The sequence below is a fragment of the Trachypithecus francoisi genome, unplaced genomic scaffold, assembly GCF_009764315.1.
Source record: "Trachypithecus francoisi isolate TF-2019V2 unplaced genomic scaffold, Tfra_2.0 Lachesis_group12, whole genome shotgun sequence".
Lineage (NCBI taxonomy): Eukaryota > Metazoa > Chordata > Mammalia > Primates > Cercopithecidae > Trachypithecus > Trachypithecus francoisi.
Window position 1 is genome coordinate 103,725,830 of NW_022681457.1, and position 16,231 is coordinate 103,742,060.

Genomic DNA, 16,231 nt, shown 5'->3' on the forward strand with positions numbered 1-16,231 from the left:
TAAAGTGGTATCTCATTGTGGTTTTGATCTGCATTTCCCTGATGGCTAATGGAGTTGAGCGTGTTTTTGTGTGCATTTGGCCATTTGTCAGTTATGGAGAATTATCTATACAGCTCCTTTGCCCAGTTGTTAATTGGGTCATATGCCTTTTTATTGTTGAGTTGTAAGAGTTCTTTATATATTCTGAATATAAGTTGTTTAACAGATACAGGATTTGCAAGTATTTTCTCTCATTTAGTGGATTCTCTTTTCATTTTCTTGAGGTCTCTCTCTGTCACCCAGGCTGGAGTGTAATGGCACAATCAGATCTCACTGCAGCCTCGAACTCCTGAGCTCAAGGAGCCCTCCCACCTAAGCTTCCCAAGTAGCTGGGACTAACTGTGTCCGCCACTACCCCCAGCTACTTTTTGTATTTTTTGTAGAGATGGGATTTCACCATGTTGCCCAGGCTGGTCTCCAACTCCTGGGCTCTAGTGATCTGCCCATCTTGGCCTTCCACAATGCTGGGATTATAGGTGCAAGCCACCACTCCTGGCTAATTTTTTATTTTTGGTAGAGACAGAGTCTCACTGTGTTGCCCAGTTGTGTCTCAAACTCCTGAGCTCAAGTGATTCTCCTGCCTTGGCTTCCCAAAGTGTTGGAATTACAGGCATGAGCCACCCCGCCTAGCCTTGCATGTTAAGGTTATATAATCCATTAAGTGCTTGAGATTTAAGTGAGGTGTGCTATTTATAAAATAAGGGCCTATTGGATAAGTGAACTTTGACCATTTCTGTCCTTTTTTATGCCCAGAAAACAAGTGTTGCCTGCTTTTGTCGTTAAGATAAATTACTATTAGGCAGCAATAGTTTCGTAAAACATAAAGTATAAGCATTTGACTATTTTGCTGTCCTGTGAATAATTGAAATTGTGAGTTACAAATTCTTAGGTTTTTGGATTTTGCGTAGTGTTAGTTCTGTCAGGTTAAAATTGGTTGTTGATTGATATGAGGTTATACTCTCAGGCTCTTCTAATGTATATATTATTATAAAGAAACAAAATTGGGGTGGGGCACGGTGGCTCACACCTGTAATCCCAGCACTTTGGGAGGCTGAGGTGGGCGGATCACCTGAAGTCCGGAGTTCAAGACCAGCCTGGCCAATATGGAGAAACCCTGACTCTACTAAAAAAATACAAAAATTAGCCAGTTGTGGTGGCACGTGCCTGTAATCCCAGCTACTTGGGAGGCTGAGGCAGGAGAATCGCTTGAGCCCGGGAGGCGGAGGTAGGCTACGGTGAGCTGAGATCACGCCACTGTTCTCCAGCCTGGGCTACAGAGCCAGACCCTGCCTCAAAAAAACAAAACAAACAAAAAACAAAATTGGGAAATACTGCTTAATCTCTTGTCTAGCGGGATTCTTTTTGCTATTTAGGAAAATAACACATAAAAGAAGAGGTTATTTTGTTACCTTTAGGTGTAATAAAAAGTTTGTTTTGGATAAAGACTTTCCACAAAAAAACTCTTCAATTACTTGAAATTGGGAAGTGGGAATGAGTGGAGTTGCTGATTTTGTAAGATTGTATCTGCTTTAGGTTTTAAATTATTACGCATGTCTCTAGCTTAGCTCTTACTCAATATTCAAAGGAAGTGGGTCTTAATTAGTCCATGTATAATTTTAATGGCATCAAGTACCTAATAAATATTGTTGAATCTTTGAGGCTAATGTAGTCAGCTGATACTCCCAGCATTACATTGTTGATCTTTTTCAGAAATATTAGAATTTGGAAGTGGTCCAACTTCCTGGAATAAATGCTGTTTCAAAAGCAGACTACAGAGCACTTGACCTTAGCTTTTTACCTTTTATATTGTGTGACTGAGTGAGTGTATTTAAATGTGGTACATTTTAGGTAAGGCAATGAAAGCTGGATGCGGCTCCAGAATGTCACTGATTTCATTCTTGATCTTCATTAGAAAAATCATAAAGGATCCAAATATAAGTATGCATTAGCTTATTTTTCCTTTACACATAGTAGACACTTAGTAAATTTAGAAAGAAATGTCTTTGAAGGGTGCCGCCATAAACCAATGATTTTTCTAAACTGGAAAGGAGTTTGGGGATTTTTCTGGTTCAATTTTCTGCCCCCTCTCCTGCCTTTGTTCCAGAGGCTGAGGGGAGGTAAGGGAAACTTGCCTAACCATAAAGTTCATGCCATCGCAAAGTTATTTGAGGTCTTTTAACAACACTGACTAGTGACCTACTAATAGATCCTGTTTCTCCTGTAATGGTTTTGGATTGGATAGTAATTTATATGGATACCCCACCTGATAACCATTACATGGCTTAGACAATTAGGAGTCAATTTATCTATCTGTCTGTCTGTCTGTCTGTCTGTCTATTTATTGGAGATGGAGTCTTGCTGAGATGGAGTCTCGCTCTGTCCCCCAGGCTGGAGTGCAATGGTACCATCTTGGCTCACTGCAACGTCTGCCTCCCAGGTTCAAGCGATTCTCCTGCCTCAGCCTACAGAGTAGCTGGCATTATAGGTGTGTGCCACTACACCCAGCTAAGTTTTGTATATTTAGTAAAGATGAGGTTTCTCCATGTTGGCCAGGCTGGTCTCGAACTCCTCAAGTGATCCACCTGCCTCAGCCTCCCGAAGTGCTAAGATTACAGGCGTAAGCCACTGTGTCCCACCTTTTTTTTTATTGTTTAGATGGTGACTTGCTCTATCGTCCAGACTGGAGTGCCGTGGTGTGATCTCAGTTCACTGCAACCTCCACCTCCTGGGTTCAAACGTTTCTCCTGCCTCAGCCTCCAGAGTAACTGGGATTATAGGTACCTGCCACCATACTCGGCTAATTTGTATTTTTAGTAGAGACAGGGTTTCTCCATGTTGGCCAGGCTGATCTCAAACTCCTGACCTCTGGTGATCCACCTGCTTTGGATTAGTTTAGATATCATTAATTTATTATAAAAGATAGACTTGAAAATTATTTACATGATGAATGATTTCAGAACTTTAGTGGAATGGGCAGCTTCACGATGATGCCATTTCAGTAGTGATTTATTTCAGTTTACATACTTTCCAAGAGTATCACCATCTCTAAATGAATAATCCTTGTCACCTAGAGCTGCTTTGGCACCTCTAAATTCTGGAAGAACTTTATCCCCAACCTTTTTTTTTTTTTTTTTGAGATGGAGTTTCGCTCTTGTTGCCCAGGCTGGAGTACAATGGTGTGATCTTGGCTCACCGCAACCTCTGCCTCCCGGGTTCGAGCAGTTCTCCTGCCTCAGCCTCCTGAGTAGCTGGGATTACAGGCACTCGCCACCATGGCTAATTTTTTTTTTTTTTTAAGATGGAGTCTCGCTCTGTCGCCCAGGCTGGAGTGCAGTGGCCAGATCTCAGCTCACTGCAAGCTCCGCCTCCCAGGTTCACGCCATTCTCCTGCCTCAGCCTCCCGAGTAGCTGGGACTACAGGCGCCCGCCACCTCGCCTGGCTAGTTTTTTGTATTTTTTTAGTAGAGATGGGGTTTCACCGTGTTAGCCAGGATGGTCTTGATCTCCTGACCTCGTGATCCGCCTGTCTCGGCCTCCCAAAGTGCTGGGATTACAGGCTTGAGCCACTGCGCCTGGTGCCATGGCTAATTTTTGTATTCTTAGTAGAGTCGGGGTTTCACCATGTTGATTAGGCAGGTCTTGAACTCCTGACCTCAGGTGATCCACCCACCTTGGCCTCCCAGAATGCTGGGATTACACTGGCACGTGAGCCACCATGCCCGGCCTATCTTCAACTTCTTACATTGACTGGTTGAATCTCTCTCTACCCTTTCGTTCAGAGCCTGATCCAGCAGCTACTGCTGTTGCTTGCCATACTTTTCTTTGAGATTTTTCTGAAAGAATTATGCTTCCTTTGGTTACGATTTCAGTGGCACTTGTTTTCCTTTTTTTTGAGATGAAATTTTGCTCTTGTTGCCCAGGCTGGAGTGCAATGGTGCGATCTTGGCTCACTGCAACTTCCGCCTCCCGGGTTCAAGCCATTCTCAAGCCTCAGCCTTCTAAGTAGCTGGGATTACAGGCATGCGCCACCATGCCCTGCTAATTTTGTATTTTTAGTAGAGATGGGGTTTTGTCATGTTGGCCAGGCTGGTCTTAAAAACTCCTAACCTCAGGTGATGCACCCTTCTCGGCCTCCCAAAGTGCTGGGATTACAGGCATGAGTCACCAGGCCTGGCCGGCACTTGTTTTTCAACCAACGCTCAAAGAGGAAGAAACTTTTTTTTTGAGACAGAGCCTCTCTCACTTGTCCAAGCTGGAGTGCAGTGGCGCGATCTGTGCTCACTGCAGCCTCTGCCTCCCGGGTTCAAGTGATTCTGCTGCCTCAGCCTCCTAAGTAGCTGGGATTACAGGTGTGTACTACTGCTTCCGGCTAATTTTTGTATTTTTAGTAGAGATGGGGTTTCACCATGTTGGTCAGGCTGGTCACGAACTCCCGACGTCAAGTGATCCGCCCACCTTTGCCTCCCAAAGTGTTGGGATTACAGGCCTAAGAAACTTTCTAAGTGCTTTTCCTGCCATGACTGCCAGCACTACAGGTCCTGCTCTGCTCTCATACTGTGCTGGAAGGAGAGACCCCTGATGTCCTTTTTCTGTTACAGGATTCTAATTGCATTTTGTTATTTTTCTTTATTCTCTTATGGTTTGTAACTATTCGTGTGACTTTCCTTATGTTTTGTGACTTTGACACTTTTGAAGATTACTGATCCATTGTTTATAGGATATCCCTCAGTTCGGATTTGTTTGATGTTTTCTCATGAATGGTGTGAGTTTATGCATTCCTTCTCATTGCTCCATATCAGGAGATTCGTGAAGTCAGTATGATCATGATTACCTTGACTACTTGGTTAAGTTGGCATCTTGAGGATCTTTCTATTGTGGAGTTACTCTCTTTCCTTTTGTAGTTGATAAGTATCTTGTGGGAGATACTTGATGAGTTTGTAAACAATGTTAGAGTCTTCTCAAATTGTGGTTCTCAATTTTAGCAACTGGTGGAGCTTGTCTGCAAAATTTATTGCTTTTGTGGTTGCCTAACTGTGACTTTTTATTTCACTCTCTCCTACATTTATTGATTGTAATTCTATGAGGAAGAGCTTTCTTTCCTCCATTTGTTTATTTATTATTCATATCACTATGGACTCATGGGTATATGTTTTATTTATGGGTTAAAATCCAGTAACTGTCATTGTTTTGTTACTCAGATTGTTCTAGCTTTGGCCATCAGGAATTCCTTTAGGTTGATTTCTGTGTTCTTTCAAGAAGCCATCATCTTTTTTTTTGTTTGAGATGGAGTTTTGCTCTTGTTGCCCAAGCTGGAGTGCAATAGCGCAATCTCGACTCACTGCAACCTCTGCCTCCCAGGTTCAAGTGATTCTCCTGCCTCAGCCTCCTGAGTAGCTGGGATTACAGGTGCGTGTCAGTACTCCCGGCTGCTTTTTTTTTTTAATTTTTATTTTTAGTGGAGACGGGGTTTCTCCATGTTGGCCAGGCTGGTCTCGAACTCCTGACCTCAGGTGACCTGCCCACCTCAGCCTCCCAAAGTGCTGGGATTGCAGGTGTTGAGCCACTGCACCTGGCCTTTTTTTTTTTTTTTTTTTTTAATGAGACAGGGTGTTGCTGTGTTCCCCAGGCTGGAGTGAAGTGGCTTGATCACTGCTCACTGTGACCTCAACCTCCCTGGCCCAAGAGATCTCCCACCTCAGCCTCCCGAGTACCTGGGACTATAGGCATGATGGACGTGCACCACCATACCTGGCTAAATTTTTTTTTTTTTTGAGAGGAGTCTTGCTCTGTTGCCCAGGCTGGAGTGCAATGGCATGATCTCGGCTCACTGCAACCTCCGCCTCGCGGGTTCAAGCAATTCTCCTGCCTCAGCTTCCAGAGTACCTAGGATTATAGGCACCTGCCATCATGCCTGGCTAACTTTTTTTTTTTTTTTTTTTTTTTTGTTGAGACGGAGTCTTGCTCTGTCGCCCAGGCTGGAGTGCAGTGGCCGGATCTCAGCTCACTGCAAGCTCCGCCTTCCGGGTTTACGCCATTCTCCTGCCTCAGCCTCTGGAGTAGCTGGGACTACAGGCGCCCGCCACCTCGCCTGGCTAGTTTTTTGTATTTTTAGTAGAGACGGGATTTCACCGTGTTAGCCAGGATGGTCTCGATCTCCTGACCTTGTGATCCGCCCGTCTCGGCCTCCCAAAGTGCTGGGATTACAGGCTTGAGCCACCGTGCCCGGCCTAACTTTTTGTATTTTTGTAGAGATGGGGTTTCACCATGTTGCTCAGGCTGATCTTGAACTCCTGACCTCAAGAGTTCAAGATGTGAGCCACCACGCCTGGCACCTGGATAATTTTTCAATTTTTTGTAGAGATGGTTTTACTATGTTGCCCAGGCTGGTCTCAAACTCCCAACTCAGTTGATCTTCCGGCCTTGGCCTCCCGAAGTGCTAGGATTACAGGCATGAGCCACCATACCTGGCTTTTTTTTTTTTTTTTAATAATGTATTTTTAATGTATCAGCTGCCATTGGAGCCATAGTACCAAAGTGTGATCATAAAATTAAGCTTTTTCTTGCATGCTATTTTTTTTTTTTTTTGAGACGGAATCTCAGTCTGTGTCAGACCGGAGTGCAGTGTCACGATCTTGGGTCACTGCAGCCTCCACCTCCTGGGTTCAAGTGATTCTCCTGCCTCAGCCTCCCAAGCAGCTGAGATTACAAGTGTGTACCACCATGCCTGACTGATTTTTTTTGTGTTTTTAGTAGAGATGGGATTTTGCCATGTTGGCCAGGCTTGTCTCAAACTCCTGACCTCAGGTGATCTGCCCGCCTCGGCCTCCCATAGAGCTGGGATTACAGGCATGAGCCACCATGCTGGCCTTTTTTTTTTTTTTAAACCCTTGCTCTGTCTTCCAGGCTGAAGTGAAGTGGTTTGATCATAGCTCACTGCAATCTCGAACTCCTGGACTCAAGGGATCTTCCCATTTTAGCCTCCTGAGTAGCGGGGACTACAGGCACACACCACTGTGCCCAGCTAATTGTTAAAATTTTTGGAGAGATAGGGATAGGGGTCTCACTTTGTTTTCTGGTCTGATCGGAAACTCCTGGGCTTAAGCAATCCTCCTGCTTCGGCCTCCCAAAGTGTTGCGATTATAGGCCTGAGCCACTGCACCCAGCCCTTGTTATTTTCTTTTTAAGCTTTGCCATCATCTGAGTTTCCCAACAATCGTGTTCTTAATTCATGTTAATACGTTATTAGAGTTCAAAAGGATTCCTTCTTATATTGCAGATAAAAGAAGGAAGTGTGTAGAAGATTTTTTTTCTTTCTTTTTTTTTTTTTTTGCGCCTCAAATTTGAAAGGCCTTCTATCTATAGATTGTACTAGGACCTGCAGATCCAATGTCTTTACTCCTCATAGGTAACAATTTGATTTAGTGAGAAAATATAGGTATTTCTGTTTTTGAGTTTCGTTAACAGCAAATTGTTTAGATGGGATTAAAGGCCCCAAATGTACTCTAGTTATCTTTGTGGAACCCATGGATGAACACCTAAAGAGAGAGAGAGAGAGAGTGAGTGTGTGTGTGTCTATGTGTGTATGTATGTACATGTGTATACTCAAACCATTGGACTCAAACTCAGGTTTTCTACTGCCTCAGCTTCTTGAGTAGGTGGAATTACAAGTGTGTGCCACTGTGCCTGGTTTATGTTGTGTTTTAGTGGTGTTAAATCTTGAGTATCAGGTCAGAGTGATTGTTTTAGTTGGAGGAGCTAAGTTGAAATAAATATTTGGTCATCATAAGTTACAGTTCATAAGCACTTTAAAAATAACCGCTTTTCTTCAATTAACTATATATTGGCTTGGCGTGGTGGCTCACGCCTGTAATTCTAACACTTTGGGAGGCCAAGGTGGGTGGATTGCTTGAGCTCAGGAATTTGAAACCCGCCTGGGCAACATGGCAAAACCTCATCTCTACCAAAAATACAAAAGTTAGCTGGGTGTGGTGGTATGCGCCTCTGGTCCCAGCCACTTGGGAGGCTGAGGTGGGTGGATCGCTCGAGTCCAAGAGGTAAAGAGGCTGCAGTGAGTGGAGATCGTACCACTGCACTCCAGCCTGGGTGACAGAGTGAGACCTTGCCTCAAAAAAAAAAAAAAAAAAAAAAAGCTATGTATTTATCAAATAGAGAGTCCAGGCACAGAAAGGAAGTTTTCTCATGCTTTCAGTGCTTTCAGTGACATTGAAGGCTTTGGTCAGTTCTTAAGGGCACCAGTGTGAAATTAGTTCACGATAAGGACAATTGTGAGAAACCTCCACTTGGTCAAATAGCCTTTGGAAACTTACTGCTCATTATTCTTTCTGATTTTCTTGGAATATTTTGAGAGAAAAGTCATTATTCCCTTTTATTCCAGAATCATGTTAATGAGGTTGCTTAACTGCTATTCAGCTGAAGGCTCAACTGAGTGTAAAAGGACAACTGGTAGTGGTAAACTGAAGGAAAGACTAGTAGAATCTTGAGAAAGAATAAGAAAAAAGAGAAGAGAAATGTTATTGTTTTGATATTACAGATTAAGCTAACCACAGTACCTGATTCTTAGCAGGTGCACAATACTTAATCAATAATTAATGGAGCAAATATTTATTAACTAACATTGTATGTCTGTGCTGTCTGTTGAAGAATATACAAAAGAAACCTGAGGCTGGGTGTGATGGCTCACACATGTAATCCCAGCACTTTGCAAGGGTAGACAGAAGGAGCACTTGAGCCTAGGAATAGGAAGACCAACCTGGGCAACATAGGGAGACGCTGTCTCTACCAAAAAAAAAAAAAAAAAAAAAAAATTAGCCACGTGTAGTGGTGAGTCCCAGCTGTGTGGGAAGGGCTAAAGCAGGAGGGTCGCTCTAACCCAGGAGGTTGAAGCTGCAGTGAGTCGTGATCATACCACTGCACTCCAGCCTGGGTAAGAAAGAGAGCAAAATCTTCTCTTTAAAAAAAAAAAAAAGAATTTACAGTACTCTCACATGGAGGTAGGAGATCAGAAAGTCAGTGAGGATTAGAGGAATAGGAAGTAGTATTTGGGCTGACTTGAAGTTGAGGGGAAGGACATTTACAGTTGAGGGAAATGGTATGGGCAGAGTCGTCCGTGGTTAGGAAATGGTGTGTGGTGTTATTTGGGGTAGTCTGAAGACCCACTGGGCTAAAATAGAAAGCAGTGAATGTGCATCTGGCAATTTTGGAGAACCTTTGGATATCTAACTGTATAATTTATCGTTTATTTATTTTTTCTGAGAGAGGGTCTTGCTTTGTTGCCTAGGCTGGAGTGCAGTGGTATGATCATGGCTCACTGCAGCCTCAACCTCCCAGACTCATGTAATACTTCCGCCTCAACCTCCCAAATAGTAGGTACGACAAGTGGTCCCAGGTTGATATTTTGTAGAGACGTGGTTTCACTATGTTGCCTAGCCTGGTCTTGAACTCCTGGGCTCAAGCGATCCTCTGGCTCCGGCCTCCAAAGTTCTGGGATTACAGATGTGAGCGCCTGCGCCCAGCCTAATTTTTCCAAGGTTTTCCAAGGTTTTGCTGAGGTACATCCTGTCTAGAGGGAAATGGAAAGGAAAGGGTGATCATATCATGAAAGCTATCATGAAGGAAGAAAAATAGGGATTTGAATATCTTTGATGAAAGAAGACTTAAAATTGACTCCAGGGTTTTGAGACTAGAAAATGATGCTGTCAATGATGGAGTAAGAAAGATGTAGGATTTAATTGTATACATTGTTTTAAGATAGTGGTCAGATAAATTCAGTTTAGGACATGTTGGATTTGAAATGAATGAAATGTCCAATTCATTTTACAAACAAATGGAGATAACTGAAGATGTTTGGAAGTGGGGAGATGGAAGTCAGATGAGCAGAAATGGTTGGAAAAACAAATCTGTGATAATATAAGCATAATGGAGAGAGGGAAGAGAAAAGCAAAGATTATTATTAGTCTATGCAGTGTCTGGTTACTTGAGGAGGATGAGGAAGCTTACAGAAAAGAGGAAGAAGCTGCTGAGAGAAAAGAGGAGGATCAAGGCAGCACAACCTTTAAACTATCCAGAATAGATTCCCACTGAGTTTTGTTTATGTAATTGGAGGAAGTGACATTTAATCCTTGACAGCTAGTTTTTGATTGAAGACTCTTGAGTTTTTTTGTTTTTTTTTTTGAGTCGGAGTCTCGCCCAGGATGGAGTGCACAGTCTCGGCTCGCTGCAACCTCTGCCTCCCAGACTCACGCCACTTTCCTGCCTCAGCCTCCCGAGTAGCTGTAGGCACCTGCCACCATGCCCGGCCAATTCTGTGCATTTTTTTTTTTTAAGTAGAGACGGGGTTTTACCATGTTAACCATTATGGTCTCGATCTCCTGACCTTGTGATCTGCCCACCTCAGCCTCCCAAAGTGCTGGGATTAGAGGCGTGAGCCACCGCGCCCGGTCTTTTTTTTTTTTTTGGAGACAGAGTTTCGCTCTTGTTGCCCAGGCTGGAGTGCAATGGCACGATCTCAGCTCACTGCAGCCTCTGCCCTCCGGATTCAAGCGATTCTCCCATCTCAGCCTCCTGAGTAGCTGGGACTACAGGCATGCGCCACCACGCCCAGCTGATTTTTGTATTTTTAGTAGAGATGGGGTTTCACCATGTTGGCCAGGCTAGTCTCGAATTCCTGACCTCAAGTGATCCGCCTGCCTCAGCCTCTCAAAGTGCTGGGTTTACAGGCGTGAGCACCTGGCTTTTTGCGTGTTTCTTTACAAGTCTAAAATTAGTTCTTTAGGGCTTTGGTTTGGAGAGTTACGTTTAAGTTGATACTTTTGCTTATTTCCTATAATCACATTTTAGAAATAAAAACTTTTCAAAATATTTATTTATTTTTTTGAGATGGAGTCTCATTCTTTCACCCAGAGTGGAAAGTGGCACTGTCATAGTTCACTGCAAACTCCTGGGCTCAAGCTATTCTTCAGCATTAGCCTTCCAAGTGACTGAGATTAGATGTGTGAGGCACCGCACCTGGCTAAAATGTCAAAAATATGGAAACCACTTGCTATCTCCCTAATAGGCTGCTATTGGGGTTCTGGGCAGTAGTTATTGTGAAATCATTAATTTGAACCTGGAGTTTTCAATAAAAGATTTTCATATGCTAATCAGGAATTAGGCAGAGCATGATAAACTCTGTTACTATCCTTAGTTGATAAATTTTAAGCAGAAGTAAAGGAACTGTTTGAGTTAGCTTGTCTTGGCCTCATTATTGTGGGTTTTCTTTTTTTTTTTTTTTGTGAAAGAGTCTCGCACTGTTGCCCAGGCTGGAGTGCAGTGGTGCAATCTTGGCTCGCTGCACTGTCTGCCTCCTGGGTTCAAGCGATTCTCCTGCCTCAGCCTCCTGAGTAGCTTGGACTATAGGCGCATGCCACTGCCAGCTAATTTTTGTGTTTTTAGTAGAGGCGGGGTTTCACAATGTTGGCCGGGATGGTCTTGATCTCTTGACCTCATGATCCTTCCTCCTCGGCCTCCCAAAGTGCTGGGATTATAGGTGTGAACCACTGGCGCCTGGCCGATGTATAATTTCTTAGACTTTTTGATATAGTGAAAATAGCTTATGGACGATGTGTTTGTGGGCCTAAGGCATCTTGCCCACATGTTGGGAACTCCTTTGTTAGCCCAGTATTTGAACCATTGGGAGCTGGTGATTTGGCAAGCTGTTTTGTATGGAGTGTTGAACAATGCAGAGTTGGGATACTTTCTGCCTAGATTCTAAAGAGAAGCCTGTGTTCTCGTTTGTGTATTCTGACTTGATCGTTCGGTAGATGTTTGGTAGATGTTAGAGCACTGAAAGTGTGTCCTGGGCTAAGCACTGGGGAATTAGAAATAAGACATAACCTTTGTGTTCAAGAAACTTACAGTCCTAGCCTGGGCAACATAGCCAGGCTCTGTCTCAAAAAAAAAAAAAAAATTAGGCTGACATAGTAACGCCTGTGCCACTGTAGTTACAGTTACGAGAGGCTAAAATGGGAGGATGGCTTGAGGCCAGGAGTTTGAGGCTGCTGTGAGCTATGATTGCGCCACTGTACTCCAGCTTTGGTGACCCGAGTGAGACCCTATCTCTTAAAAAAAAAAAAAAAAAAATTGAAGAAACTTAAAGTTCTTGTTCAGAAGACAGATATGTAAGAAGGTAAACAGAAATCAGTAAGCAGAGGGCCTGTGAGAGCTCTGAGGAGGACCACTTAGGGGGTGAATGGGAAAAGATTGAGAGACATGAGGGAATTCAAAGGCTTCTTGGAGAAGGATACTCCTCTAAACTGAAACTAGAAGGATGAACAAACCATATGAAGGAGAGCAGTGGGATAAAGAGAATTCCAGCCAGGAATCAGTGCATGCAGAGACTCAAGACAGTGAAAAATGACTTACTCCTTATTGGTAGAGCAAGGATTTGAAGGGTAGTGGACAGATAATCAGAGGCCACAGGAAGGGCCTTATAAACCATGCTAAAAAGCTTGAAGATCACTCAGATGACAGTGAGAAGCTGTACTGAGAAGCTGACAGTGAGAAGCCGTCAGAGCTGTAGGCTAGGGAATGACTGGCCAATTTGTGTTTTAGAAGGACCCTTCTGGAAGCTTGTTAGGAGGGAGGATTGGGTTATATGTTTGTAGTGAGTAATTCAAATCCAAGATTGATATGTGAATTAAATTTTTTACTTAGGACTTTTAAATAGATTTTATATACTTTTCATAAGGATGACTTTTCAGAATACCTTTTTTTCTTCAGTTTTTCAAATAGGTATAAAAAAGCTTGTATCTAGGTAAATTCCCATGATTGTTATCCAGTCTGCATTTAATATATACATATATGTATACATATATATATATAATTTTTTGGAAACAAGGTCTTGCTCTATTGTCTAAACTAGGGTGCAGTGGTATGGTCATGGCTCACTGCAGCCTTGACCTCCTGCGCTTGAGAGATCCTCTTACCTAAGCCTCCTGAGTAGCTGAGACCACAGGTGTGTACTGCCACACTTGGCTCATTTTTTTTTTTTTTTTTTTTTTTTTTGCCAGGCAGAGTGGCTCACGCCTGTAATCCCAGCACTTGGGGAGGCCAAGGCTGGTGGATCACCTGAGGTCAGGCGTTCGAGACCAGCCTGACCAATATGGTGAAACCTCATCTCTACTAAAAATACAAAAAGTTAGCCAGTCATGGTGGTGTACACCTGTAGTCCCAACCACTTGGGAGGCTGAGACAGAAAAATTGCGTGAACCCAGAAGGCGGAGGTTGCAGTGAGCCGAGATTGCGCCACTGCACTCCAGTCTGGGCAACAGAGCTAGACAGAGATGGGGGTCCCCTTATGTTGCCCAGGCTATTCTCAAACTCTTGGGCCCAAGTAATCCTCCCGCCAGGATTACTTAAAAGTGTTAGGATTATAGGTGTGTGCTACTGTGCCTGGCCTACATATTTTATTTTAGTTTTTGAGGTGGAGTTTCACTCTGTTGCCAAGGCTGGAGTGCAGTGGCGTGATCTTGGGTCACTGCAGCCTCCGCCTCCCAGGTTCAAGCGATTCTCCTGTCTCAGCCTCCCGAGTAGCTGGGATTACAGGCATCTGCCACCAAGCCTAGGTAAGTTTTGTATTTTTAGTAGAGATGGGGTGTCTCTGTGTTGGCCAGCCTGGTCTCGAACTCTTGACCTCAAGTAATCTGCCCGCCTCAGCCTCCCTAAGTTCTGGGATTACAGGTGTGAGCCACTGTGCCCCGCTGGCCTATATATTTAAAAAATATATTTCTGTTTTCAGTTTCAGCCTTTGTTTATGGTTAGTGAGTGGTTAGTAGCAGGTTTGTACTAGATAGTTTATAAGTGAGTAAAATTGAGGCATATTGTTTTAATACTCAAATAATGAGACAATAGTGAAAGTACCTGCTCATCAAAAGGTAGGACATCTTTTATCATAGTGCTAAAGAGATATATAGATGGAGAGATACATAGACGTATAGATACATAGCATATATCTGCATCTCCTTATTAATAGTTCAGCTAGAATTTGATGAAATGTTAGGTTAAATTGGCTGCCTTTGAATGAAAAAGGAACATCTATTTGTGTTCAGGGTATAATGCTCAGATGAACCATTGGATATGAAACCAGAAAGTAGTTAGGAGGCGTTTTTCAGTTTAGTCCTTCACTGGAAACCAAAACTTTGAAAAATATATTTGGAGGGGAGGCTACTTATGACAGAATTCTTAAAGATGAACTACTTTTGACTCAGAAGTGAAACTGAGTTGAAAATACTTAAAACCAGAACAATAGATAATTTCATAGAATGTTGCAGGTTGTTTTGCCTTTCTGGCTCTCACAAAAAAGGTTAGTGATTGATATTGTATCTGCATATTTTCTATTCCTTTCTCTGTACTTCAGTTAATAGCATTTTGTGATTAAAAAAAATAATGCCCTTGACTTACTTTTTTTTGTTGTTATTGAAAGCAGTTTTTCCTGTGTCTGAGCATGTATAACATTAGTGGTCTACCTAGTTTGTTTATTGCAACTGGAGGCACATTCCTAGGCAAGAATGGTTTTTTAATGTTCAGTTATCCTATTTCCAGTAGGACATCTTCAGAAATGAGCAAATTCCATTAAAACAATAACCCTGACTTTGGTGGATAAGCACTTATACTAATTCTGCTTTGAGAAAAGAGATTGTTCACTCTACTTTAGGAACTACTAGCTAAGTCTGGTGCTGCTTAACCCTTAACTAAGAAAAATGAGGCTTGCTGACAATAGGTTGTTTTTACTGGCCTGTGAAACCTAACAGCGTGTTCAGCAATGTAAACCATAGCAGCTGTCTTTTGCTGGCTTCACTGTTGTTTGAAGTATAATGAAACTGCTTCTTGGCCAGGCTCGGTGGCTTATGCCTATAATCCCAATACTTTGGGAGGCCAAGGCGGGAGGATCACCCGAAGTCAGGAGTTCGAGACCAGCCTGGCTAACGTGGTGAAATCCAGTCTCTACTAAAAATAGAAAAATTAGTGGGGTGTGGTGGTGCATGCCTGTAATCCCAGCTACTCAGGAGGCTGAGGCAGGAGAATCACTTGAACCTGGGAGGCGGAGGTTACCCTGAGCCGAAATTGTGCCATTCATTGCACTGCAGCCTGGGTTACTCCATCTCAAAAAAAAAAAAAGAAGCTGCTTCTCACAAATGGCTATACCTGCTGACTCATCTTCTAGCCCATAAACAACCGTAGTATCCAGCATTATTGAATGCTGGGACTTGAGAATAAAGAGAACCAGAATCTTCTTTTTTTTGTTTTTTCATGTCATAAGTTTATTGACAAACATATCTAATATGCCATGAGTTAGAGTTTGATCCATTTCCAGAGGCTGTATCTCTTAAAATACTCTTCATATCTGTTAAATGGACGAACTGAAACATCCTTAGGATTTAAGCAGTTAGTGTCTTACTATAAGGAAGGGTGCAGCAAATGCAGATCCAAAGTACAAACACATCTTAACTAGTAACACCCACTTGTTTTCCACTGAAAATGGCAAATACTTCCCAGGACCCTCCTCATAGTGGCTTCTACGGACCACAGAGGTTGTGAACCTCCGGATCCTGTGGCCCAACATAGCACTGCTGGAAGCTCTGCGAAAGGCGCAGAGACGGAGGACGGATGAAATGGCGGCACTTCATAAAGACCTTGTTTTCACGACCTTGTTCCCCCGTGCTGGAGAACCAGAATCTTAGAATGTGAGAGTTAGAATGGATTATGGAAATCTTTAACTCACCTCCTTCTTAAATGGCCTCAGCTATTAAAAAGAAATGTTACTGTGGTAGCTGTCATAGTAGATAGTTAAAAGAATGATAGTGCTATTCAGAATGCCATTAGAATCTTCTAGATGAGTGAAGATGTTTGTCTGTCTAGGAGTCTTTGAGATGTAGTAACTTTTAGCTGCCCTTCAAAAATAACACATTCTGAAAGTGTCTGAAAGCTACTAGGGGCAGCACACATCCGGGCCTGCTATACACTTCAGGAGGACTGGCCGGGCGCGGTGGCTCAAGCCTGTAATCCCAGCACTTTGGGAGGCCGAGACGGGCGGATCACGAGGTCAGGAGATCGAGACCATCCTGGCTAATACGGTGAAACCCCGTCTCTACTAAAAATACAAAAACTAGCCGGGCGAGGTGGCGGGCGCCTGTAG

General features: G+C 43.2%; 2 protein-coding genes across 5 annotated transcripts in view; one reads left to right on the forward strand and one right to left on the reverse strand.

The window, feature by feature from the left end:
* Positions 1 to 16,231, forward strand: part of EIF4G3 (eukaryotic translation initiation factor 4 gamma 3) — a 382,044-nt gene that overhangs the window by 14,150 nt on the left and 351,663 nt on the right. The gene's annotated exons all lie outside the window — the stretch shown is intronic.
* On the reverse strand, positions 15,339 to 15,720 carry LOC117093179 (cytochrome c oxidase subunit 7C, mitochondrial-like). The gene has a single exon (XM_033227978.1). The coding sequence runs from the start codon at positions 15,656 to 15,658 to the stop codon at positions 15,482 to 15,484; it is 177 nt and encodes a 58-aa protein (XP_033083869.1). The 5' UTR covers positions 15,659 to 15,720; the 3' UTR covers positions 15,339 to 15,481.

What these genes read in the sequence shown, in the direction of transcription:
- LOC117093179 (XM_033227978.1), bottom strand. Translation starts at nt 15,658, where the DNA reads ATGTTGGGCCACAGGATCCGGAGGTTCACAACCTCTGTGGTCCGTAGA.